The sequence below is a fragment of the Rattus rattus genome, chromosome X (genome assembly GCF_011064425.1).
Source record: "Rattus rattus isolate New Zealand chromosome X, Rrattus_CSIRO_v1, whole genome shotgun sequence".
Taxonomy (NCBI): Eukaryota; Metazoa; Chordata; class Mammalia; order Rodentia; family Muridae; genus Rattus; species Rattus rattus.
Window position 1 is genome coordinate 32,040,950 of NC_046172.1, and position 25,540 is coordinate 32,066,489.

The following is a 25,540-nucleotide window of genomic DNA, read 5'->3' on the forward strand; positions in this document are numbered from 1 at the left end:
GGTTCCTGTTGCTGACTACTCTTAGGTTCCTGTATCCAGAGGGCACTAGACAGGTTCCTCTTGGGCAAGGAATGTGAGCAGAAGTTGTGATCTCCTCTGAGTTCTCAGGATTGTCCACTTTTTTCTGAGAGTCCAGCTCTCTCCCCATGGAATTTGGTACAGAGAGCTGTGGAAGTAGTTCATTCAGTTCTGGTGCAGGTCCGAAGCTGTCTTCTGACCTCCTCACACACATATGCCATGTGTGAGAACACATTCCCTCCCTTTCCCTCTTCCTCTCCATCTCCCTTCCCTTGTCCCCCTCTCTCTGTGTATAATCTGAGTGTTTGTGTGTAAGAGAGAGAGACAGTGTGTGCATGCCTGTGTTTAAAAAAAATTTTTAGAGAAATGTATCTACCAGATCATTTAAAGATGCACTTAAGAGGTTAGGCAGATGGCTCAGTGGATGAAAGTACTTCCTATGCAAGCTTGAGGACCTGAGTGTGGCTAATTTTTCAGCCTAGCTGAAAATTTCTAAGCTCCCACCAAAAAGCCAAGTGTGACTGCATTCTTCTGTGACTTCATCACGGGTGGAAGCTGGAGATGTGGGGATCACTGAATAATAGTCAGCTTACATTCAATGAGAGATTCTGGGTTAAAGGGATAAGGTAGGGTAAGAGAGTTCCAACTGTCTGGCTTTCAGCTCTCAGAGCAGGCAGAAACTAACCTGACACCACCCTCTGAACTCTACATGCACACACGTACCTCTCCCCACCTCTCACCCCCCCCTCTCTCTCTCTCCCTCTCTTCCTCTCTCTCTCTCTCTATTTCACACACACACACACACACACACACACACACACACACACAAACATGGGGGAGGGGTGTTCCTAAATACCTTGCATGTTGTTAAATAAAAATTGTTAGCCCAAAGGGGTTTTTTGTTTTTATTTTGTTTTGTTTTACAGCTTTTAGATTTGGCATCTACTTTGGAAGTAACAGGGAGATTTTATTTAGCAAGAAAAATATATGTCTTATGTATCATTGTAATTTTAAACTCCTATACTGTCTGCCTCTTGTTCAAAATAAAGATGATAGACAAATTGATATCTGCATTATAGAAAGTATCTTAGTCCAACCTATGCTATTGTAGCAGAATATCACAAACTGGATAATTTAAAGCAAACAAGAGTTGATGAATGGCCTTGGTTGATTTATGACTCTTTTAAATTCTGGTTGAGAAAAAAAAATCAAACTAAAATGAGTCTTGTGTATGTTAAGTAGGAAACAGTTGTCAATTTTTAAAGGGAATTATGAGAACAACTAGTATATGTTACAGATTTTTAAATATTCCAATATAAATGAGAAATAAAATATAAACCACAAACTATCTAAGGGTTCTAAAAGTTTGGGAAATCTAAGATCAAGGAGAAATGTTAGGTGAAGACTTTATCAATATGACTGAAAACATCACAGAGCAAAAGAACATGTGCAAGAAAGAGGATCGAAGGTCAGATCCATATTCATAACATCGCCATGGCTCAAATAATGAATCAATTCAAACAGCTATTACAGGACCCACTTTACCACTCATTTCATGGACTGTGAAAGAAATATTTAAGACAAAGCAAACATACAGGCCAGAGAGAGAGAGAGAGAGAGACAGAGAGAGAGAGAGAGAGACAGAGAGACAGAGAGACAGAGAGACAGAGAGACAGAGAGACAGAGAGACAGAGAGACAGAGAGACAGAGAGACAGAGACAGAGGAAGAAAAATTACATTTCATCTAACATTTTCACCTTGACTCCACTGAGTGAAATACTCAGAATACTTGGATTTTTGTAAGCATAGAAGTTCTATGAGTAATACATAAGATCTTCTTTATTGAGCTGCTGGTATGTATCAACAGATTGTGGTTCAAGACAAAGTAGTTAACAAATGAATGTTCAATATTATCATTTCTTTATAATTAAATGTTGATTTAGCAAATCCCATTCAGATAGGACAAAAAAATAAATAAAAAGTAAAAAACCAAGTCAAACTGATTTTGGTAGTTGTTTGTTGGGTGCCATGCAGAACGGAAAGGTAAGCATCTTTTAAGTGCATAGCACTTCCCATTTTCCTTTATATTTCCTAATGAATGCAATTCAATGACTAACAACTGCTTTTCAAAAGACTATACTTTAGGAGTGGAATGAATGCTTGGCAGTTAAGAATACGTACTATTCTTGCAGAGGTCCCGAGTTCAGTTCCCAGTACCGATAGCGCAGTGCTCTTAACCTCCTGCAACTCCAGGTCCAGGGAATCCAATGTCCCCCTTTGACCTCCGTGGACTCTGTACTCACCTGCCCACCCCGCACACATATACATAATTTTAAAATAAGAATAATAAAACCTTAAAAGGATAAACTGCCTTTCCCCTTACCTGAATCTTCCTTGTGTGTGTTGGTATAGTTCTCCAACATGAAAGAAAAGAAGCTGGATAGCTGTGCAAGATAAGATGATATAAATCATTAATAAAGACTAAAGAGACACTACAGCAAATAGCAGAGCTCTACTAAAGTCCCTTACTCTCCTGCTGTGCTCATCTCCCTGCTACAGCACATGCCAAGAGTCACAGATGGGCAGCATCACACAGACATGCGGAGGAAATTATATATGTATTCTTCCTGGGAAGCTGCCCATCCACAACTGAAGCAAGAGTGTAACCGCGCAGTTCTCTACCTCCTTGCCATGTATGAGACAGGCTAAGCTGTATTTCACATTTCAACACTTCTCCTGGGATCAGGCTGAAGTGAGGCTTTCTCCTGGGATCAGGCCGAGGTTAGGCTTGTCCAGAAAGAATAGTTTTTCCTGGCTTCTTTGCTTGTCCTATCATGCTTTACGTCCTTAAAGGTTATGCCAGAAAACATTCTGTCAATCTCAGTAAGTCACTGTCTCAAACAGACTCCATTTCAAGGAGTCCTCTCTAAGGCAACTACAAAGTTTTGTTCATTATGCTCTCCTTTTCACTATATGATGGCATGATAAATACTGTTTAAAGTGATAGCCCACATGGGTTTGGAGAGATTGCTCAGCGGCTAAGAGCACTCGCTGTTTTCCCAGAGAAACATCACTTGATTCCCAGCACATACATAGCAGTTCACAAAACATGTGTAACTCCAATCTCAGGGGATACAATTCCTTCTTCTGCCCTCCATGGGTATACAACACACATGGTAAACAGACATACATGAAGGCAAAACACCTATTCACACAAAAATAACTACTGTTTAAAGGCTTCTAATCAGAGCAATATGGGAACATTGAATGACTTGTACCTTTTGTTGTGGTTGCTGGTAGTGGTGGATTTTGACTTGTTGTTTTGTTGGTTGGTCATTTTGTTTTGTTTTATTTGTTTTGTTCTGTTGAGACAGGGTCTCACTGTGTAACTCTAGTTGTTGTGGAACTCACTAGATAGACCAGAATGGCCTCAATCTCACAGAGATCCTCCTGTCTCTGCCTCCTGAGTCCTTAGATTTAAGACACATACAACCATGCCTGGCCTAATCTGTATTATTTTAATAGCTACCAAGAAGAAATTTGCCACCTTAACTTTTTTTGAACTTAGATTAATTATTTTTAAAGACTATAGTCTGACACTTAAATATGGTTGTTAAAATTTTAAACAAAGGAAAATAAGAAGTCTCTCTTAATATCCCTGTCCACTCATCAGTGCCACCTTGTCCCTGCCAGTAGCAGAGTTTGCTGTGTTTCTTTTTCCAGAGTTTGGTTGCATTCTTAATTTTCTTTTACATACTGGGATAAACTCTAGGTAAATTGATTCTTTCATTGATAATTATATTGAAGAACTTTCTAAGGTCATTTGATGGTTAAAAGGTATTCATTTTTATCAGTGAGTATTAAAGCTAGAGTTATGAATCTTGTGCTGTAAGCTTTATAAAGGACTTTCACATTCACAGATTTTCTTTTAGAACTTTCATCAACTTCTTCCCAGAAAATTCTTTCTTTTCTAAGGCCTAAAAGTATCCTGTCTGAAGGGGTTTGAAAATAGCTTAGTTAGCAAAGTGCTTGCCATGAGAACCTGACTTTGAGCCCAGGAATCTATATAAAAAGTTGGACAGGGCATCTACTTATATCCCCAGAATTGGGGAAGCAGAGACAAGATCACTTCCCTAATAATCCCAACCTAATTGAGAAGCTTTAGATCTCAAGGAAACATCCTATCTCAGAAAAGCAAAGGTGAACAGTTCTTAAGGAATAATACCCATTCCACACACATGCACATGTATGTACACACACTCCTATACCTACACATACAGGAACATATGCAAACACAACTATTTTTTCTGGGCTGAGGATATGGCTCAGTGGTACAGTGTTTACCTAACATGTACAAGGCTCTGGGTTCAACTTTCCCACTTGCATTTTTTTTTAAATTCCATTCATAAAGTAATGACTTCATTTACCATTAGAAAATATGCTTAAAAAATAGAAAAAGACTATTTTTTATTAGTTAGACATCTGGCATTGCTCTAAAAATGTGAATTTCAAAGCTGAAAAACATCTCCCCAAAGTGCAATCTCTCAATAGCTAGTTGCAAAACAATATCATTACAGACTCTGTGAAAGCATTTCATGAAGGTTCCTCTGCTTCAAACAGACCCATAGTTTCATTCCTTCAAAACGAGAAGGAGGGAGGGAGAGGGAGAGAGAGAAAGAGGAAGGGAAGAGGGGAGGGAGAGAGAGAGAGAGAGAGAGAGAGAGAGAGAGAGAGAGAGAGAGAGAAGTGCTTTTGGTCAAACTGACCTGCATCTGGCCTTGCTCGTCAGCATATTCGATAGACTGGAAGATGGCGAGGGCATAATGTTGTCTGGCGCTCAGTCGAGCTCTGTACCGTCGGTACCAATTTTGGATGATTAATGCAGCTCTCACCACTGCAGACCCACAGGATATGAAAGGCAGAGGACAACAATTACATACAGCTTTGGGGGAAGCAGGTGCTTTAACAAGAAAACAATCAAACAATTTTCTTAGTCCTACGAAATAGGGAAATTATAAACAATGAGATTGACTTTTATGTTTTTTATAAAATGTTCTTAAGTCTCAAACACTCAGCCCAGAGATCAATGATGTCATATTCATTAAGGATCAATGTTTCAAAGTGAGATTGCCTGAACTTGGTACTGCCTGGCTGTCAGTCACTAGGAAAAGGCATGCAGACTTGCAGTGAATGTGCACCATGGAGTATCTCATCACCATTAGAAACAATGGATTAAATAAACTCATGTGTTGGCTGATACAAACCTAGATGTATATGGGAATAGAGAAACTTCATTGAAAAAAAATGCCCCCATAAGATTGACCTGTGTAGGGTATTATCTTGATTAATGATTAATATGGGAGGGCAGAGGCAATTGTGAGTGGTGTCACCTTGGGGAAGGTGGTCCTAGATAATATAAGAAAGCAAACTGAATAAACGAGGAGGGGCAAGCCATTAAGCAGTGGTACTCCATGACCTTTGCATCAGTTCCTGCCTCCAGGTTCAATCTCAGCTTCCACAGTTCTCCTATTCACCAAGCACAGAGGTTCTATTCAACAAGGTCCCCCAAGTACTTATAGAGTCCCTACAGTCATCCAACATTATGAAGCTAAGAGAGACAAAAGCATCTTCTTAGGTTCACTTAGCCAGTAAGTGGAAAAGGACAGCGAAAACTGGTGCACAGACCTGACTCAAAGGCCCAAGCTTTTTACCTCCAAAGAGATGTTGACCTATTGCTATTCCTCATTTACACAGTGACATAATGAAAGAAATGAGCACTGGACTTTCATATACTTAGTATTAACAATGTTAATAATAGATAACCAAGCTGATTTCTAATTAATAATAGAATGGTCTACTTCAACACTTTCAGTGCCCACAAATATCATCATAAGTGTACAGAAACTGAGTTCAGAGCAGCAAGTATGTTGTTCAAAGTCACCTAACATAGAAGTTGACTCCAAAACCTGAGTTCGGTCCACTAGGGCCAGTTACTTCATTCCCTAATCCATTTGGACCTTTCTTTCCTTTGAATGATAATGACAATTTACTAAATACTCAGTGCAGTTGGGCAGCAACTGGACACCACATCTATCAACCTTTCTGCTCCTTCCCAATACAGGGAGAAATGGGAGCTAACATCTTTCTTCTGTCTCTGCTTAGACTCTATGTAGGGCATGGTTGAAATCCTAACACACATGGAGGTTTCGCTGCCTTCTCTGGTGAACAAATGCATTCATTGGGTTCTATTCTGAGGCAGGATAGAGAGACAGAATGAAGGGGATGTGGAAGGGAAAGAAGCCAGCCTCTCACCCTGGAGTCTGGTAAAAGTATTAAGCCAGCTGTGAGTCAAATATTCCCCAGGTATAGGCTATCTTGTTATGAGTTGTTGGTCAGAGAGACTCCAGAGGACCCCAAAACAATACAGCCTTTTGCTATTACTCTTATTTACCCACCAGAATTAGATAAGATACTATTTCTGAAGATAACACGTGCTTCTGTTACACCATTCATGTAGTTCAGTTGGTAAATCAACAGGGAGCTTCCTCCCTGCGTCTAACTATCTTAGTGCCAGAAAGCGCTATGTAGAACTTGAGGGGGGAGAGAAATCATCCACAGTCTTAATAGCTGTGAACTTTGAAGGCCACAATACATTATGCTAGACAAGATATGCTCACTGGTACAAGAATGCTATGGCTGTTGTGGGGGTAACTAAGTACTTTCTGATTGAATTTGAGATATATATATATATATCATGGCTGAGGAGGTCATAAACCCCAGGATGAAATTTACTGCTATCTTTTGCCAAAATGGACATGATGTTTTCTAAATATTTGTGTTTATACACATACACATAGATGTTGCCTTCACTCTGGGCCAGAGAAGTTCCTGTGTGCTCTGGGAGATAAATAATTCAAAGACTCAAAACTAGGCAAAGTCTTGATAATAAATGACTTTTAAAGGTATTTTAAAGTTTATATGTATGAACATTTTGCAGACATGTATGTATGTGCACCAGGTACATGCCTGGTGCCCACAGAGTTTCAGAAGGGGGTGTTAAGTGCCTGAAACTGGAGTCATGGGTGGTTGTGGGCCACCATGTTGGTACTTGGACTCAAACCTGGGTCCTATGTGAAAACAACAGGTATTCATTACTGCTGGGACATCTCTCCAGTATATGTGTCCTATATGTGACTTTTGAGTGTTCATCCCCAAATGGAATATCTGTATCACCCCTCCAAGACTAATGAAGCATCAAGGAATAAAGAATAGGAATAAAGAGCTAGAGGATGGGAATGAGCATTGTGAATTGTTATCTTTTGGACAAAACTGGCTGTTACACTCATGAACTCACGTTGGTGTGGATTACCTGCTCCTGACTGGGCTCATCAGTGCTCTACCATGTACAGAACAGGAATCTATGAGGCCCCACCCCTCCATGAAGAGCGATAAGCAGTTAAGGATTGCTATGGGAGGTGGTAGTCATACTCCTCAGTGGTATAGCCACTGGGAAGTTGGCCTCACTCAAGTAAACAGTCTTCAACCAATGCTCATACAAACCACCCCAGTTAAATGTGTAGCACACGAAAGGACAGAAAAGTAGGATAGGGATTTGTTGGGAAGAAGTTCAGTGTGGAGGATATGAGGGAAAAAAACAGAGGGGAGAATATGATCGAAATGCATTTTATATGAAAGGAATTATTAAAGAATTAAAAATAGCTAAAACAACAACAAAAACGGGAAAGAGCAAAAATGAAAACCAATCCAGCATATTTGAGGTAGAAGGAATGCACCTCAGTTGCCTGCCATGCGGATCATGCACAAAACCCTGTGATGAATCCCCAGTGCTGGAAAACAAAACAGGTGTGGTGGTGCAGTGGTTTGCATCTGCATTCCCAGCACTTAGAAAACAGAGGCATAGCAGCAGAAGTCCATCGGTCCTTGGCTACAAAGCAAGTTAAAGGGCTGCCTGGACTGCCTGGGCTGCCTATCTTAACAAAGAAAGACTTCCAGCACCGTCAACATTTACTGTGAAAATTGCCTACAGAGAGACAGTATTCCTGTGATATAATGTTTCTACAGAGAACCGTATCACATGTGATGAGGACAGGAATCTGAGGTTGAGAGTACGGCACCATTTTCCATGCTACCTCATGATTTGTGGCTGATTCCAAATGCCACATTGGGTTTCATGCACAATGGTCGTGCACCTAGGTTCTAAAATAAAGAGAACTGAGTCTGGCTCTGCATTTCCTGACTGACAAGCAGGGTGATCCTAAGCAATATGTCCCTGGATCTCAGTTGTATTATTTCACAAACTATGGCTAATGACAATTCATAGGAAGGATTAAATAAAATAAAATCAAGTTATCTACTTATGATGTCTGGCACAAAGCAAATGTTCCTGATTTGTCTTGCCCAACAACCTCTTGCCTGGATTTTTAAATTTCTTGCAAAATATTACAATAATAATCATCACCAGAGACAAGAATTTATTAAAAAAACGAACGAATGGAAAGAACTTAGCCATACAAAAATGGCAATAAAAAAGCCATCTGTGGGTCTTCTTGTGGTGTCCTTGACCCCTCCAATCTGGATCTCCTTCCCCCTACCTGGATGGCCCCATTGGGCCTCAGCAAGAGAGGATGTGCATAGTCCTGATGGGACTAGATGTCCCTGGGTGGGGTGGTACCCAAGGGTGGCTGCCTGTTTCTTTGAGAACTGGAGGAGGGAAGGGATTTCTAAGGGTGGGACTGGGAGGAGTGGAGGGGGGGGACTGTGATCAGGATGCAAAGTGAATTTTAAAAAAGAATTTAACATGGGAAGAAAGAAAGAAAGAAAGAGAGAGAGAGAGAAAGAAAGAGAGAGAGAGAAAGAAAGAAAGAAAGAAAGAAAGAAAATAAGAGAAAAGAAAAACCATATGTACTTGGTTAAAAAAAAAAAGGACAAGTAACTTACTAAACCTATACTGTTGCTTCCCAAGGGATATATATTGTAGTAACTTAAAAAAGTTCCTCTTGCATGGAATTAATGTGATCAGGAAGAGAGACCTTCATATACATGGAAACAGCAAGACCCGAAGCAGCTCTAAGCTGTCCAACAAGAAGAGAGCTAGAAAATGCTGATCTTCATCTCCTTGGGATATACTGAAGCCAAGAACCCCTCAGAAAGTCTATCATATTTGGGTTCCACCTTGTGCTACTTTAGAATTCTCAGATCCAGAGGAGGGCCATCAGCTGGATCGTGTTACCCTGCAGTGTGTAGGTGGGCTCTCGGGCACAATGTAGAGTTTTATAGGCCTGCTATTGGTAAGCCTTTGTCGGTTCCTTTCCCTCCTGGAGAGGTTTCTGGGGGAAGGTGGATACTCAAAAAGACAATTGTAGGGCATGGATCAAACCCCACTTTATTGGTCACTTGTGGCCCAAGTATGCAAAATATCAGTGAAGAACTCTGTCAGGGGTCTGAGTTGGAGGATGCAGGGAGTTGGAAGCTTGATATCTAAGCAGATCCTATTATTTTTACTCCACTGAGATGAGCTCCCCAGCTCCCCTCTCAAATGCCCATCCATGTCCACCACCTTGATCCTCCTGGTTACTTAGCCTCTCTGGGTTGGTGGATTGTAGCATGGTTATCCTGTACTTTACAGCTAATATCCACTTATATAAGTGAGTACATTCTGTTTGTCTTTCTGGCTCTGGCTTACATCATTCATTAATTCATACTTTGTTAATATAACAAAATAGAACACAATAAGATAAAATAAGGACTATTACATTGAAGCCAGCAAGACAAACCAACAGAAGGAAAAGAGCCCAAGAAAAGGCAAAAGCATCAGTGACCCCGCCTTCCTATGTGTGTTTCTTTTTATGCTGACTGGTAAAGATGTTTTATCTTGCTTGGCTTTTGTTTTTTAAACAGGAGCTTCCTTGGCAGTTTGCTAACCAGGACTCTCATATCTGGAATTATAAGGTATTCAGACTCGGCTTTTGAAATTCTGCTGGCAGAGGCCTTTTAAGGAAGCACCAGGATGAACAACATGTTAATGTACCTTTAAGGAGCCTGGCAGCCAGTCAGGAAGCCACAGAGCACAAGTGGAATAGAGCTGATTAAAAGGAATTCAAGCAAACTGGAAAGAGAATGGATCCTCCAGTGGCAAAGGCTTTAATTGAGAAGGAAAATTACTCCCTCAACTGCTCAAAGCCTGGTAAGAATAGAGCATGGCTCGCCTCTTGGTGAGAACCACAGATGTTATTACCGTTATTTTGTTTACCTATATTTTATAGCTGCCACCTGCAAGACAATAGGGCTGTTCTACCCCCACTTCCAACTTCAATTGAGAAACAATATGAGATGTATGCTTTGCGGACATGAGATGGTCACAAAACCTATTGCTCGAACGATGCCACTGTTCCTATATCAAATGCCATAGCCAAGGCATGGTGAGTCACACTTGTAGTTCCAGCACATCAGGGTCTAGAGCAGGAAGATGACCGGAAGTTCAAATACAACACGAACTATACAGTGTTTTAGGCCATCCTGGGCTACAGATCGAGGTGCTCTCTCTCTCTCTCTCTCTCTCTCTCTCTCTCTCTCTCTCTCTCTCTCTCTCTCTCTCTCACACACACACACACACACACACACACACACTCACAAATAACAAAGAAAGGAATGTCATTGCTAGCATGACAATATTAAGACACCTTTGGGGTGTCCTTCTGTCCCTCATAAATGGATTGGTGCTGTTATCTTTGGAGTGGGTTCCTGGGGAAAGGATGATTTAGCCTCATTCTTCTCTCTGCATGCACAGGGTCTCTCACCACACCATGTTCTTAGTCAAGTTATGAGGTAGCAAGAGGCCTCTTATCTAATGTTAATACCTTCATATTAGACTTCCCTATTCCCAGCATTGTGAGAAACGCCTTTCCTTGTAAATCACATGGTCTGCAGTATTCTGTTATAGCAGCAGAAAATGGACGACAACAGGACAATCAAAGCAAAAAGCTTATTAGTTTATTTAGACTTGCTCATCCATAAACTCTGGCTTCCCCGCAGAGCAAGGGAATGTAAAAGGCATGGTTTTACATTGTTAGACTATACTTATCTGTTTGTTGCTGCTGGTAGTAGTGTGTGCGTGTATGTGTGTGTGTGTGTGTGTGTGTGTGTACATGTACATGCTATAGTACACATGTGGGAATCAGAGGACAACGTGCAGGAGTCATTTCTCTCCTGTTACCACTATGGTTACCACAGATCAAACTCATGTCTTCAAACTTGGCAGCAAGCCCTTTATACACTAAGCCATCTTGCCAGTTCCTGAAAGGCATTTTTGAAAGATTTTTGGAGAGAGAGAGAGAGAGAGAGAGAGAGAGAGAGAGAGAGAGAGAGAGAGAGAGAGTGTGTCTGTGGTAGCTAGAACATTAGACCCTGGAGGGAGTTACAGTTGGTTGTGAGCCGCCTACACACACACACACACACACACACACACACACACACACACACACGCCCTCCACACGCACACGCACACACACACACTATATATATATATATATATATATATATATATATACACACACATTATATATAACTCCAATCCTCTGCAAAAGTCCCATGTGCTCTTGACCACTAAGTCACCATCCCAGCATCCCAGCTCTAGATATTTTCTGGACTAAATTATGAAGCTAAATCTCCAAATGATGATGGGTATTTTCAAATCATCACTTCCTTTAAGAGACAATGGAAATGATAATTTTATCCTTGTCAGAAACCTCTGACTTTCCAGTTGGACAAGAGTAAGAATTAGAAGTCATTCAAATTACTTCTTCATCCACTCACCAACACTATCTATAAGAGTTTTGTTTTTTTAAAAAAAACCTAAGTTCTGAATTTGTAATTAGAACACTTCCATTTTGGTCTTTACTGAACCAGGTGCCAGCTGTGTAACTTCAGGCAAATCAAGTAACCTCTCTGGCCATCATTTCTCCTGTGAACATTTACAACTTTGGGTTTCTGTGATCTCTAAGATCCTTTCCAATTAGAAAATATTCAAACCATCTGCTTTTTGGTGACACAGCTGCATCAACTTATTATTGCACATAGCAAAGTTGAAAATAACTATTGAAGGACAAAATATGATGTGTAAAGCTTAATACTCAACCAGAAACTTTTGGGGGAAAAACGAGACAAATTTTGAAGACTACTCAAAATGAAGTAAGACTTGGTACGCATGTAGATCAGTGGAACAATGCTTGTCTATCATGTTTAAGACCCTGGTTTTCCTCCATACAACTGGTAAATAAAACTAAATAAATGATGAATAAATAAATTATCCCTGTAGGAAAATATAAGTCAAACCACAAATAACTTTGGTTTTCTCATTAAGGAACTGTGGCTAAAGTTGATAACAATTGTTTCAAGAATATTCTTTTTTCATAGTATGAATTTTTCCCTTCCCAAGTCTTGTCTTATTTTGTTGATTGGTTTATGTCAGCATCTCTCCATGTAGTCAAGGCGATTAGAATTGTCACCTCTGCCTCCAAGTGTTGAGATTACAGGCCTGTACCACAACTCCCAATTTATCTCTTTAAAAAAAAATTGATTGTGGCTGCTAGTCTGTCTACTGGCTTTATCAAGGGTGGGGAAAGATGAATGGAGAAAAAAATGAAGACCAGAGGGAACTGAAATCATCTGACACACAGGCAAAGTCTAGGGCATAGAGGTCTCAGTGGAGGTCAGAGAATGAGATGATAACTACAAAGATTTCCAGGGTAAGCCACAGTGGCAGGAAATGAAACTAAGCAACCGAATCTCAGTAGTAGTGGAGGTTGCCGAACTCAGGAAATCAAAGAACTAAGGTGTCACAAAGCATTGTGGTGGCGGGGGATCAGATCCAATGAAAATACACAGGATAGTGAGACTTGAAGAAAAGCCTTGAGAAATGAGAAGTTAAGGAAAATATCTCCACTGAACCATATCTCCAGAAAAACACAGAAATGTTTTGAAGAGTGTAGGATAGTTGTTCATAAAATATCCCTCAATTTTAATGTTTCTGCTATTTCTTCTTGATTTGATCTAGGTTATATATTTTGCTGGGATATGCAATATGTCCTTCTTTGGGCAGTTATCAAGAAGCACATGATGGAGCTGGGAAGTTGGCTCAGCAATAAGAGCACTTAGCTGTACCAGAACTAGCATTTAGTTCCCAGAACCCACACAGTGGCTCACAAACATCCATACCTCCAGTTCCAGGGCATCTGATGTCATCCTCTGACCTCTATAGGCACTAGGCATATGGTACACATGCACACATGCAGGCAAAACAGTCATACACATAAAATTTTAAAAAGTCTAAAAATGTAAAGGTAACAATTTAAAAAAATAAGCACATGCTGTTTATCTCATCAATGATTATGCTAAGTTGGATAGCTTGGTAATGAAGATAGCCACAGGACCAGAAATCCACTACCCAAGAAATACAGGTTTTGTGTCCTTTTAATAAGCAATTTGCTATAACATGCTTGGAGTCTCCAAGCATGGGAATATCTACTGAGTTTTGCTTAAAGCAATTGCTTCCATGGTGGTGACAGAACAGTCACGTTCCAACTCATTCTTTCTCTATTTATATTAGGATTTGGATTTTCAAACACCCCAGTGAAAGCCCTTTTTATCCCACAGGAAAATGACACAACACCAAGATCGCAAACAGCCACCTTATGAAAGTTTACATTACACGTGTAATCCTTGGCTACAGCACTAGTTTGGAAAGTGTGAAGCTATAGCTAGATAATACCAAAATAAAACAAGACAGCTCAGGAAAACACTTGGAGCAGGACAAAGGCAGTATCTCATCTTCTATAAGAATCAGCACTGTGAAAATATCTAAATTGTAATGCTATCATATTCTTAATTGTAGCTCGGTGAAGGGATCAACATCATTTTCAAGTATTTTAATTTTTTTTCTCATAGGAAATATGCCCTATGCAACAGTTCAGTAATGATATTTAATCTTACTTAGGAAAAACTAACTATCTTGATGACAATTCTGTTTTGTCTCCCTTGCTATTAATGACTAATCACATTTGTTCTTCAAAGGTCAAATCCAATCAGAATTTTGTCAGTTACACCTGCTAAAAGCCTAATAGAATATGAACCATAATTGTAGAAATGTTCTGATTATGGGAAATAACTGGCAACTGGAGCTTAGGTACTGCCCTTTCTGATATTAATTTGAAATATGCTTCTCTGTAACAGGATTTTCTAATGATTAATAGGATGCAACCAGAAAGATGGCCTAGTAAAAGTTAAAAGCTAAAAAAGAAAAGTCGACTCAAACAGATAATGCCACATCATTTTATATTCTGCCATCAGAAGATTCTTGATTCAAAAATTGATATTTAAATAGCTTCTGTCAGGGTCTGAAAATAATTAGGAATTTAAAAGCAAAGGTGGGCTAAATCACACAGTAAGTAAAGGGAAAGGTGAAAATTCATTTAATTGGTATATAGAATTAAAAGGTTGTTGGTTGTTATTTTAGTTTGGTTTTGGATTTGTATCCATTTTTCTTAAACAAGAAATGTGTTTGTATTATCAATCCTATACAAGTCTCAAGGCCAAATCATATCAAAGAGTGATTGATTCACTATTATTGAGAGGGACTACAATTTCAAATGAAAAACAAATGCTTTCCTTTTAGACAGAAAACTACCAGGAGGAGCATGAGGGTGACAAAGTAAGAAGCCTAAGAGGAACTCAGAGGACTTCCAATATTTAAAAGCTGGAACCAGTGTGAACAATTCAAATGAAGACATAAAAGGAAACCTGGGAGAACGTGTTGTTATGAAGCCAAGGGTATTAACTCTTTTAAGAAAGGCATGTGTAAAAAGGCCATGTTCTGCCAGAAAGTTGAGCAGACTCAGACCGACATGTTCCACTGAATTTTGAAGCTTTAAGAATCTATCAGATAATTTTTTCCTGATCTAGGACTGATAAGAAAGTAAAAGACAGCAATTTTGTGCACTGGGAAATTCTGAATATAATGTTATCGGTTTGTAGATATCATCACCTATGTTAAATTTCTTCAATATGATTCAGTATTGTAATTATGTAAGAGACTATCTCTCTTTTTATGACATTCATGGTGAGGTATATATAAGCCAATATGATAATGACTTTAAGTTTTTCTTTTCAAATGGAAAAGAAGATTGAGGATGGAAAGAGAAAAATGATAGCAAAATGTGAACAGGCGAAGCTAACTAACAGGTATACTGAGAGTCACTGTCCTCTATATCCAAGTAGGATTCAATTTTCCCTAACAGTAAGTTAGAAGGAAAGTAACACAACATAAAACAAAACTTCAGTAGAAAAATAAGGGGGCTGGAATGACGACTCAGTGGTTCTCACTGTATAATCTGAAGATGTGAGGTGGACCCTAGCACCCAAGTAAAAAGCCAGGTTGAGCCATGCTTGCTTATAATGCCAACACTGTAGGGAGTGAAGACAGGAGGGTGGGGTAGGAAGGCTGCCAGCTTCCAGTCTAGCTCTAGATTTAGTGACAGCCTTGTTTCAAAAGAATAAGACAAAAAGATACAAAATACAGCATACTCTATGTTCTCCTCCTGGCATCCATTCATACAGAGTGAGCACATGTATGCACATGTGCACAAACCTACATACACACCACTCACATACACACACACACACACACACACACACACACACACACACCACAAAAAAGAAAGAATAGAGGACAGGAACTTAACACACCAAGAGGCTGACGGGTAACAGCTAGCAGAACAGGCAAAACAGTCTACACAATACAGTAGACTTCCACTGACAGGATTTTACAATGTGTCTTATCTGATATCTATTTCACTAAGGAGAAAAAGCAAGGGACGTGGCAGCTTAGAGTGACTTCTGCTACATTTTCCAAGTACCAATAGAGACTGCTTAATAGCAACTATAATAACAAAAAAAAAATCAATGATAATAAGATAAAAGAAATAATTTCATAATTCTTTTCCATAAGGTCCTAAATTTAAATATACATTTAAAATTGGGAATGAGGGGATAGGGCACATAGGGCTAGAAGTAACCATAGAGATTCTCTTGAGCAGTTGTGAAGAGCTTTGAGATTTTTAAATAACTAGACTAACTTTAAGTTATAAAATATTTTTCATATTTATTTTTTAAATGTTACGGAAATGTTTGGTTTCTTACTTAGTATTTTTCATATTTTTAATTTCCTGTTTGTATGTTTATGTATGTGTGTGTGCTCAAATGCACATGCTTGGGTATGTGTACAAATGCATGTGCATGCATGTGGAAGCTAGAAATCAACAAGTGACTGCCTCAGTTGCTTCCTGTCTTATTTTCTATAGCTCAGCATCTGACTGAATCTGGAACCCACTTATACAGCTAGAATGGCTGACCAATAAGCCCCAGGATTACCTTTTTCCCTCTACCTATTCAGTGCTGAGTTTATAGTGATTTGCCATCGTGTGTGTGTGTGTGTGTGTGCATGTGCGTGTGTGTGTGTGTGCGCGCGCGTGTGTGTGTATTGGAAGTTGAACTCAGGTTGATTGCAACATAAGCACTGTACTGAACCAACTCCCTAGCCCCCTCCCATGTTTTTCAGATTTTAAATAAAAACAGAGAACTAATAGTGTAATAAAAAATAATCTCGCTTCCTGGTTGCTGCGGCCGCGGAGAGCTCATAAGCAACACCCCATGAGCAAACTTGAGCCTCCGGACCACAGGTAAGACCAACTTTTCTGCTGCAAGCAACCTGCCTGGTGAACTCAGGACACACAGAGGCAAAAAATTCCTCTAGGACAAGACACTTCTGGTATTTAGCGGGAGTCCCAAACCGGTGGATCCCTGCCCGCAGCAGCTCTCTGCTCCCAAACTCCATGGAAGAGATCCCTCACCGCCTGGTCAGGAGGGCACTCCTGAGGCTGCAGAGCGGAAGAGACCACCAACACTGCCCACCCTGCCCCACATCCCTGGCCCAAGAGGAAACTGTATCGGCCTCTGGGCTCCCGTGAGAGGAGGGCCCAGGGCAGCAGGACCCCTGCACCTGAGACACCGCTGGAACCTGAAGGGAGCTACCGGATAAACAGTTCTCTGCACCCAAATCCCGTGGGAGGGAGGGCTAAACCTTCAGAGAGGCAGACACGCCTGGGAAACCAGAAGAGACTGCACTCTGCACACATTACTGATTCCAGAGGAAAACACCAAACGCCATCTGGAACCCTGGTGCACGGAAGCTCCCGGAAAGGGCAGCACAGATCTTCCTGCTTGCTGCGGCCGCGGAGAACTCATAAGCAACACCCCAGGAGCAAACTTGAGCCTCGGGACCACAGGTAAGACCAACTTTTCTGATGCAAGTGACCTGCCTGGTGAACTCAAGACACAGGCCCACAGGAACAGCTGAAGACCTGTAGACAGGAAAAACTACACGCCGGAAAGCAGAACACTCTGTCCCCATAACTGGCTGAAAGGAAACAGGTCTACAGCGCTCCTGAAACACAGGCTTATAGGACAGTCTAGTCACTGTCAGAAATAGCAGAACAAAGTAACACTAGAGATAATCTGATGGCGAGAGGCAAGCACAGGAACCCAAGCAACAGAAACCAAGACTACATGGCATCATTGGAGCCCAATTCTCCCACCAAAGCAAACACGGGATATCCAAACACACCAGAAAAGCAAGATCTAGTTTCAAAATCAGATTTGATCATGATACTGGAGGACTTCAAGAAAGACGTGAAGAACTCCCTTAGAGAACAAGTAGAAGCCTACAGAGAGGAATCGCAAAAATCCCTAAAAGAATTCCAGGAAAACATAAATAAACAAGTAGAAGCCCATAGAGAGGAGTCACAAAAATCCCTGAAAGAATTCCAGGAAAACACAATCAAACAGTTGAAGGAATTAAAAATGGAAATAGAAGCAATCAAGAAAGAACACATGGAAACAACCCTGGATATAGAAAACCAAAAGAAGAGACAAGGAGCTATAGATACGAGCTTCACCAACAGAATACAAGAGATGGAAGAGAGAATCTCAGGAGCAGAAGATTCCATAGAAATCATCGACTCAACTGTCAAAGATAATGTAAAGCTGAAAAAGCTACTGGTCCAAAACATACAGGAAATCCAGGACTCAATGAGAAGATCAAACCTAAGGATAATAGGTATAGAAGAGTGAAGACTCCCAGCTCAAAGGACCAGTAAATATCTTCAACAAAATCATAGAAGAAAACTTCCTAACCTAAAAAAAAGAGATACCCATAGGCATACAAGAAGCCTACAGAACTCCAAATAGATTGGACCAGAAAAGAAACACCTCCCATCACATAATAGTCAAAACACCAAACGCAAAAAATAAAGAAAGAATATTAAAAGCAGTAAGGGAAAAAGGTCAAGTAACATATAAAGGCAGACCTATCAGAATCACACCAGACTTTTCGCCAGAAACTATGAAAGCCAGAAGATCCTGGACAGATGTCATACAGACCCTAAGAGAACACAAATGCCAGCCCAGGTTACTGTATCCTGCAAAACTCTCAATTAACATAGATGGAGAAACCAAGATATTCCATGACAAAACCAAATTTACACAATATCTTTCTACAAATCCAGCACTACAAAGGATAATAAATGGTAAAAGCCCAACATAAGGAGGCAAGCTATACCATAGAAGAAACAAGAAACTAATCGTCTTGGCAACAAAACAAAGAGAAGAAAAGCACACAAACATAACCTCACATCCAAATATGAATATAACGGAAGCAATAATCACTATTCCTTAATATCTCTCAACATCAATGGTCTCAACTCCCCAATAAAAAGACATAGATTAACAAACTGGATACGCAACGAGGACCCTGCATTCTGCTGGGAAAACACACCTCAGAGACAAAGACAGACACTACCTCAGAGTGAAAGGCTGGAAAACAACTTTCCAAGCAAATGGTCTGAAGAAGCAAGCTGGAGTAGCCATTCTAATATCAAATAAAATCAATTTTCAACTAAAAGTCATCAAAAAAGATAAGGAAGGACACTTCATATTCATCAAAGGAAAAATCCACCAAGATGAACTCTCAATCCTAAATATCTATGCCCCAAATACAAGGGCACCTACATAATAAAAAGAAACCTTTACTAAAAGCTCAAAACACACATTGCACCTCACACAATAATAGTAGGAGATTTCCAACACCCCTCTCATCAATGGAGAGATCATGGAAACAGAAATTAAACAGAAACGTAGACAGACTAAGAGAAGTCATGAGCCAAATGGACTTAACAGATATTTATAGAACATTCTATCCTAAAGCAAAAGGATATACCTTCTTCTCAGCTCCTCATGGTACTTTCTCCAAAATTGACCATATAATTGGTCAAAAAATGGGCCTCAACAGGTACAGAAAGATAGAAATAATCCCATGCGTGCTATCAGACCACCACGGCCTAAAGCTGGTCTTCAATAACAATAAGGGAAGAATGTCCACATGTACGTGGAAATTGAACAATGCTCTACTCAACGATAACCTGGTCAAGGAAGAAATAAAGAAAGAAATTAAAGACTTTTTAGAATTTAATGAAAATGAAGGTACAACATACCCAAACTTATGGGACACAATGAAAGCTGTGCTAAGAGGAAAACTCATAGCTCTGAGTGCCTGCAGAAAGAAACAGGAAAGAGCATATGTCACCAGCTTGACAACACACCTAAAAGCTCTAGAACAAAAAGAAGCAAATACACCCAGGAGGAGTAGAAGGCAGGAAATAATCAAACTCAGAGCTGAAATCAACCAAGTAGAAACAAAAAGGACCATAGAAAGAATCAACAGAACCAGAAGTTGGTTCTTTGAGAAAATCAACAAGATAGATAAACCCCTAGCCAGACTAATGAGAGGACACAGAGAGTGTGTCCAAATTAACAAAATCAGAAATGAAAAGGGAGACATAACTACAGATTCAGAGGAAATTCAAAAAATCATCAGATCTTACTATAAAAGCCTATATTCAACAAAACTTGAAAATCTGCAGGAAATGGACAATTTCCTAGACAGATACCAGATACCGAAGTTAAATCAGGAACAGATTAACCAGTTAAACAACCCCATAACTCCTAAGGAAATAGAAGCAGTCATTAAAGGTCTCCCAACCAAAAAGAGCCCAGGTCCAGACGGGTTCAGTGCAGAATTCTATCAGACCTTCATAGAAGACCTCATACCAATACTATCCAAACTATTCCACAAAATTGAAACAGATGGAGTACTACCGAATTCCTTCTATGAAGCCACAATTACTCTTATACCTAAACCACACAAAGACCCAACAAAGAAAGAGAACTTCAGACCAATTTCCCTTATGAATATCGATGCAAAAATACTCAATAAAATTCTGGCAAACCGAATCCAAGAGCACATCAAAACAATCATCCACCATGATCAAGTAGGCTTCATCCCAGGCATGCAGGGATGGTTCAATATACGGAAAACCATCAACGTGATCCATTATATAAACAAACTGAAAGAACAAAACCACATGATCATTTCATTAGATGCTGAGAAAGCATTTGACAAAATTCAACACCCCTTCATGATAAAAGTCCTGGAAAGAATAGGAATCCAAGGCCCATACCTAAATATAGTAAAAGCCATATACAGCAAACCAGTAGCTAACATTAAACTAAATGGAGAGAAACTTGAAGCAATCCCACTAAAATCAGGGACTAGACAAGGCTGCCCACTCTCTCCCTACTTATTCAATATAGTTCTTGAAGTTCTAGCCAGAGCAATCAGACAACAAAAGGAGTTCAAGGGGATACAGATCGGAAAAGAAGAAGTCAAAATATCACTATTTGCAGATGATATGATAGTATATTTAAGTGATCCCAAAAGTTACACCAGAGAACTACTAAAGCTGATAAACAACTTCAGCAAAGTGGCTGGGTATAAAATTAACTCAAATAAATCAGTAGCCTTCCTCTACACAAAAGAGAAACAAGCCATGAAAGAAATTAGGGAAACGACACCCTTCATAATAGACCCAAATAATATAAAGTACCTCGGTGTGACTTTAACCAAGCAAGTAAAAGATCTGTACAATAAGAACTTCAAGACACTGAAGAAAGAAATTGAAGAAGACCTCAGAAGGTGGAAAGATCTCCCATGCTCATGGATTGGCAGGATTAATATAGTAAAAATGGCCATTTTACCAAAAGCGATCTACAGATTCAATGCAATCCCCATCAAAATACCAATCCAATTCTTCAAAGAGTTAGACAGAACAATTTGCAAATTCATCTGGAATAACAAAAACCCAGGATAGCTAAAACTATCCTCAACAATAAAAAAGGACTTCAGGGGAATCACTATCCCTGAACTCAAGCAGTATTACAGAGCAATAGTGATAAAATCTGCATGGTATTGGTACAGAGACAGACAGATAGACCAATGGAACAGAATTGAAGACCTAGAAATGAACCCACACACGTATGGGCACTTGATTTTTGACAAAAGAGCCAAAACCATCCAATGGAAAAAAGATAGCATTTTCAGCAAATGGTGCTGGTTCAACTGGAGGTCAACATGTAGAAGAATGCAGATCGATCCATGCTTATCGCCCTGTACAAAGCTTAAGTCCAAGTGGATAAAGGACCTCCACATCAAACCAGATACACTCAAACTAATAGAAGAAAAACTAGGGAAGCATTTGGAACACATGGGCACTGGAATAAATTTCCTGAACAAAACACCAATGGCTTATGCTCTAAGATCAAGAATCGACAAATGGGATCTCATAAAACTGCAAAGCTTCTGTAAGGCAAAGGACATTGTGGTTAGGACAAAACGGCAACCAACAGATTGGGAAAAGATCTTTACCAATCCTACAACAGATAGAGGCCTTATATCCAAAATATACAAAGAACTCAAGAATTTAGACCGCAGGGAGACAAATAACCCTATTAAAAAATGGGGTTCAGGGGTTGGGGATTCAGCTCAGTGGTAGAGCGCTTGCCTAGGAAGCGCAAGGCCCTGGGTTCGGTCCCCAGCTCCGAAAAAAAAAAAAAGAACCAAAACAAAAAATGGGGTTCAGAGCTAAACAAAGAATTCACAGCTGAGGAATGCGGAATGGCTGAGAAACACCTAAAGAAATGTTCAACATCTTTAGTCATAAGGGAAATGCAAATCAAAACAACCCTGAGATTTCACCTCACACCAGTGAGAATGGCTAAGATCAAAAACTTAGGTGACAGCAAATGCTGGTGAGGATGCGGAGAAAGAGGACACTCCTCCATTGTTGGTGGGATTGCAGACTGGTACAACCATTCTGGAAATCAGTCTGGAGGTTCCTCAGAAAATTGGACATTGAATTGCCTGAGGATCCAGCTATACCTCTCTCGGGCATATACCCAAAAGATGCCCCAACATATAAAAAAGACACGTGCTCCACTATGTTCATAGCAGCCGTATTTATAATAGCCAGAAGCTGGAAAGAACTCAGATGCCCTTCAACAGAGGAATGGATACAGAAATGTAGTACATCTACACAATGGAATATTACTCAGCTATCAAAAACAATGACTTTATGAAATTGTAGGCAAATGGTTGGAACTGGAAAAATATCATCCTGAGTGAGGTAACCCAGTCACAGAAAACACACATGGTATGCACTCATTGATAAGTGGCTATTAGCCCAAATGCTTGAATTACCTAGATGCTTAGAACAAAGGAAACTCAAGCGGATGATCAAAAATGTGAATGCTTCACTCCCTTCTTTAAAAAGGGGGAACAAGAATACCCTTGGCAGGGAAGAGAGAGGCAGAGATTAAAACAGACACAGAAGGAACACCCATTCAGAGCCTGCCCCACATGTGGCCCATACATATACAGCCACCCAATTAGACAAGATGGATGAAGCAAAAAGAAGTGCAGACCGACAGGAGCCGGATGTAGATCGCCTGAGAGACACAGCCAGTATACAGCAAATACAGAGGCGAATGCCAGCAGCAAACCACTGAACTGAGAACGGGACCCCGTTAGAAGGAATCAGAGAAAAAGAACTGGAAGAGCTTCGAAGGGCTCGAGACCCCTTATGAACAACAATGCCAAGCAACCAGAGCTTCCAGGGACTAAGCCACTACCTAAAGACTATACATGGACTGACCCTGGACTCTGACCTCATAGGTAGCAATGAATATCCTAGGAAGAGCACCAGTGGAAGGGGAAGCACTTGGTCCTGCTAAGAATGAACAACCAGTGAACGTGATTGTTGTGGGGAGGGCAACAATGGGGGGAGGGTGGGGAGGGGAACACCCATAAAGAAGGGGGGGGAGGGATTAGGGGGATGTTTGCCAGGAAACTGGGAAAGGGAATAACACTCGAAATGTAAATAAGGAATACCCAAGTTAATAAAAAAAAAAAAAAACACTTTCAATAAAAAAAACTCCATTATAGAAATTTTCTCCTATAGCTTAAACACCAAATTTCAAAGCCAAAGAGGTGGTTTCTTTCTGTTATTTAGCACTTAAAGAAATATATTTTTAAGTGATCTCAGGTCAGAAATAAAAGAAAATATATTAGTCTTCTCAAAGTGCTCTGAGTAGGACAAAAAAGCAATAGATTATTAACTGAAAGCCTATTGACATAAAAATTTAAGTGTAAAGTGAGTGTGATGATTTCTATATACTCAGCCCAGAGAGTGGCAGGATTAGAAGGTGTGGCTTTGTTGGAGTAGATGTGTCACTGTGGGTGAGGGCTTAAGACCCTTACCCTAGCTGCCTGGAAGCCAGTATTCTGCTAGCAGCCTTCAGGTGAAGATGTAGAACTCTCAGCTCCTCCTACATCATGTCTGCCTGGACACTGCCATATTCCCACCATGATGATAATGGACTGAACCTCTGAACCTGTAATCCAGCCCCATTAAATGTTGTCCTTATAAGAGGTGCCTTGGTCATGGTCTCTATTCACAGCAGTAAAACCCTAACTAAGACAGAGATTGGTAGCAGGAGTGGGGTATTGCTGTGATAGGCCTGACCATACTTTTGTTTGGAGGAATGTGAATTCTGGGACTTTGGAAAGTAGTAGAATGCTTTAAGTTGGGCTTAATGTGCTATCCTAGTAGGAATGTGGAAGACTTTGTTGCTGAGAGTGATTTGAACTGTGAGGACTTGGCCCAAGAGGTTTCAGTAAAAAAGAATTTCAGAATGTGGCCTAGAGACTGTTTTTGTGATACTTTGGTGAAGAATGTGATTATGTTTTGCCCTCGTCTGAAGAATCTGCCTGAGGCTAAGGTGAAGAGACTCAGATTAATTACATTGACAAAGGAAGTCTCAGAAATGCCCATCATAGATTTTGTTCTCTGGTTAAGTCTCTTGAAGAGCATTTTAAACAAAGTATAGCAAGCTGAGAAAGGAAAAATATAAAATATATGGTTTGAGTATTAAAGAGGCTCCAGAAAGTGAAATGGAACTGAATCCTGTATTGAAGGAGATAACAAATTGAGGAATGGGACTTTGGGGCAAGATGCTACCCAGCTAAATTTAGATCTAGGCATGGTGGTACACCTTTAATCCCAGGAGAAAAAGCCAAGCAGATCTCTGAGTTTAAGGCCAGCCAAAACAGAGAAAGTTTTAGTGAAGAAAAACTTAAATCTAGGTTTCGAGGACCACACCTTTAGTCCCAGGAGACAGAGCCATGCAGAGCTCCGAGTTCAAATTAAATCCTTTCTTAAGTTACTTTGGTCAGAATAGCTTGTATATTAAAGGATTATTTAAGCATTTAAATTAAATGGGAGTATTAATATTTATTTCCTTTCCAGACTTACTCTTAGTCTGGAGGCCCTCCTCCCACACTACCAACATACCCTGGAGATGTCGCATCTTAGTGGAGGCTGTGGATTTCCCTAGCTTTCCCCTTTAGACCCACCCAGTCTTCCCTTCTAGCCCATCTCTATTGTTTGTTACCCACTGACCCTGAGAAACACTCTATCAGGGATCCCACAGCCACAAAACTTGACTAAGACTCAAAATGGGAAACAGCAAGCAAAGAACAGGGCAGTCATGCAGCAAAGACCAGACCAGATATCTACACCAAGGAACACCTCAAATATCATAACCCCAGATGCCTAGATCCGAGCACAAAACCACCAACCTGAATGGCCAAGCCATTGTGCCTCTTCCAGAAGCTAGCAACACTACTGTAACAGGCCCTGAGAAAAGCAATTTAGCTGAAGCACAGGACAAGGACTTCGAAATAATACATTCAAGGACCTTAAAGAGGATATGAATAAATGCCTTCATGAAAACACAAACAATTGAATAAAATGATAAAAACATTTTAAGCCATGAAAGTAGGATTTAAGAAAGGAATAGAATCAACTAAAAAAACTCACAACTAAAATACCAATAGATTACAAGATTTGAAGATGAGGTGTAAGAAAATGTTAAATCTAAAAGAAAAGAAATTGGGGGGTGCTTTCAGGAAATCTAGGACACTATGAAAAGAACAAACATA

The 25,540-nt window shown here is 40.1% G+C and overlaps 1 protein-coding gene across 1 annotated transcript in view; it reads right to left on the reverse strand.

The window, feature by feature from the left end:
* The window catches only part of Ppef1 (protein phosphatase with EF-hand domain 1), a 94,280-nt gene that overhangs the window by 64,352 nt on the left and 4,388 nt on the right, over positions 1–25,540 (reverse strand). Inside the window, 2 exon segments of the mRNA XM_032889576.1 lie at positions 2,402–2,462; positions 4,785–4,912. Coding sequence (XP_032745467.1) covers positions 2,402–2,462; positions 4,785–4,912 — 189 coding nt within the window.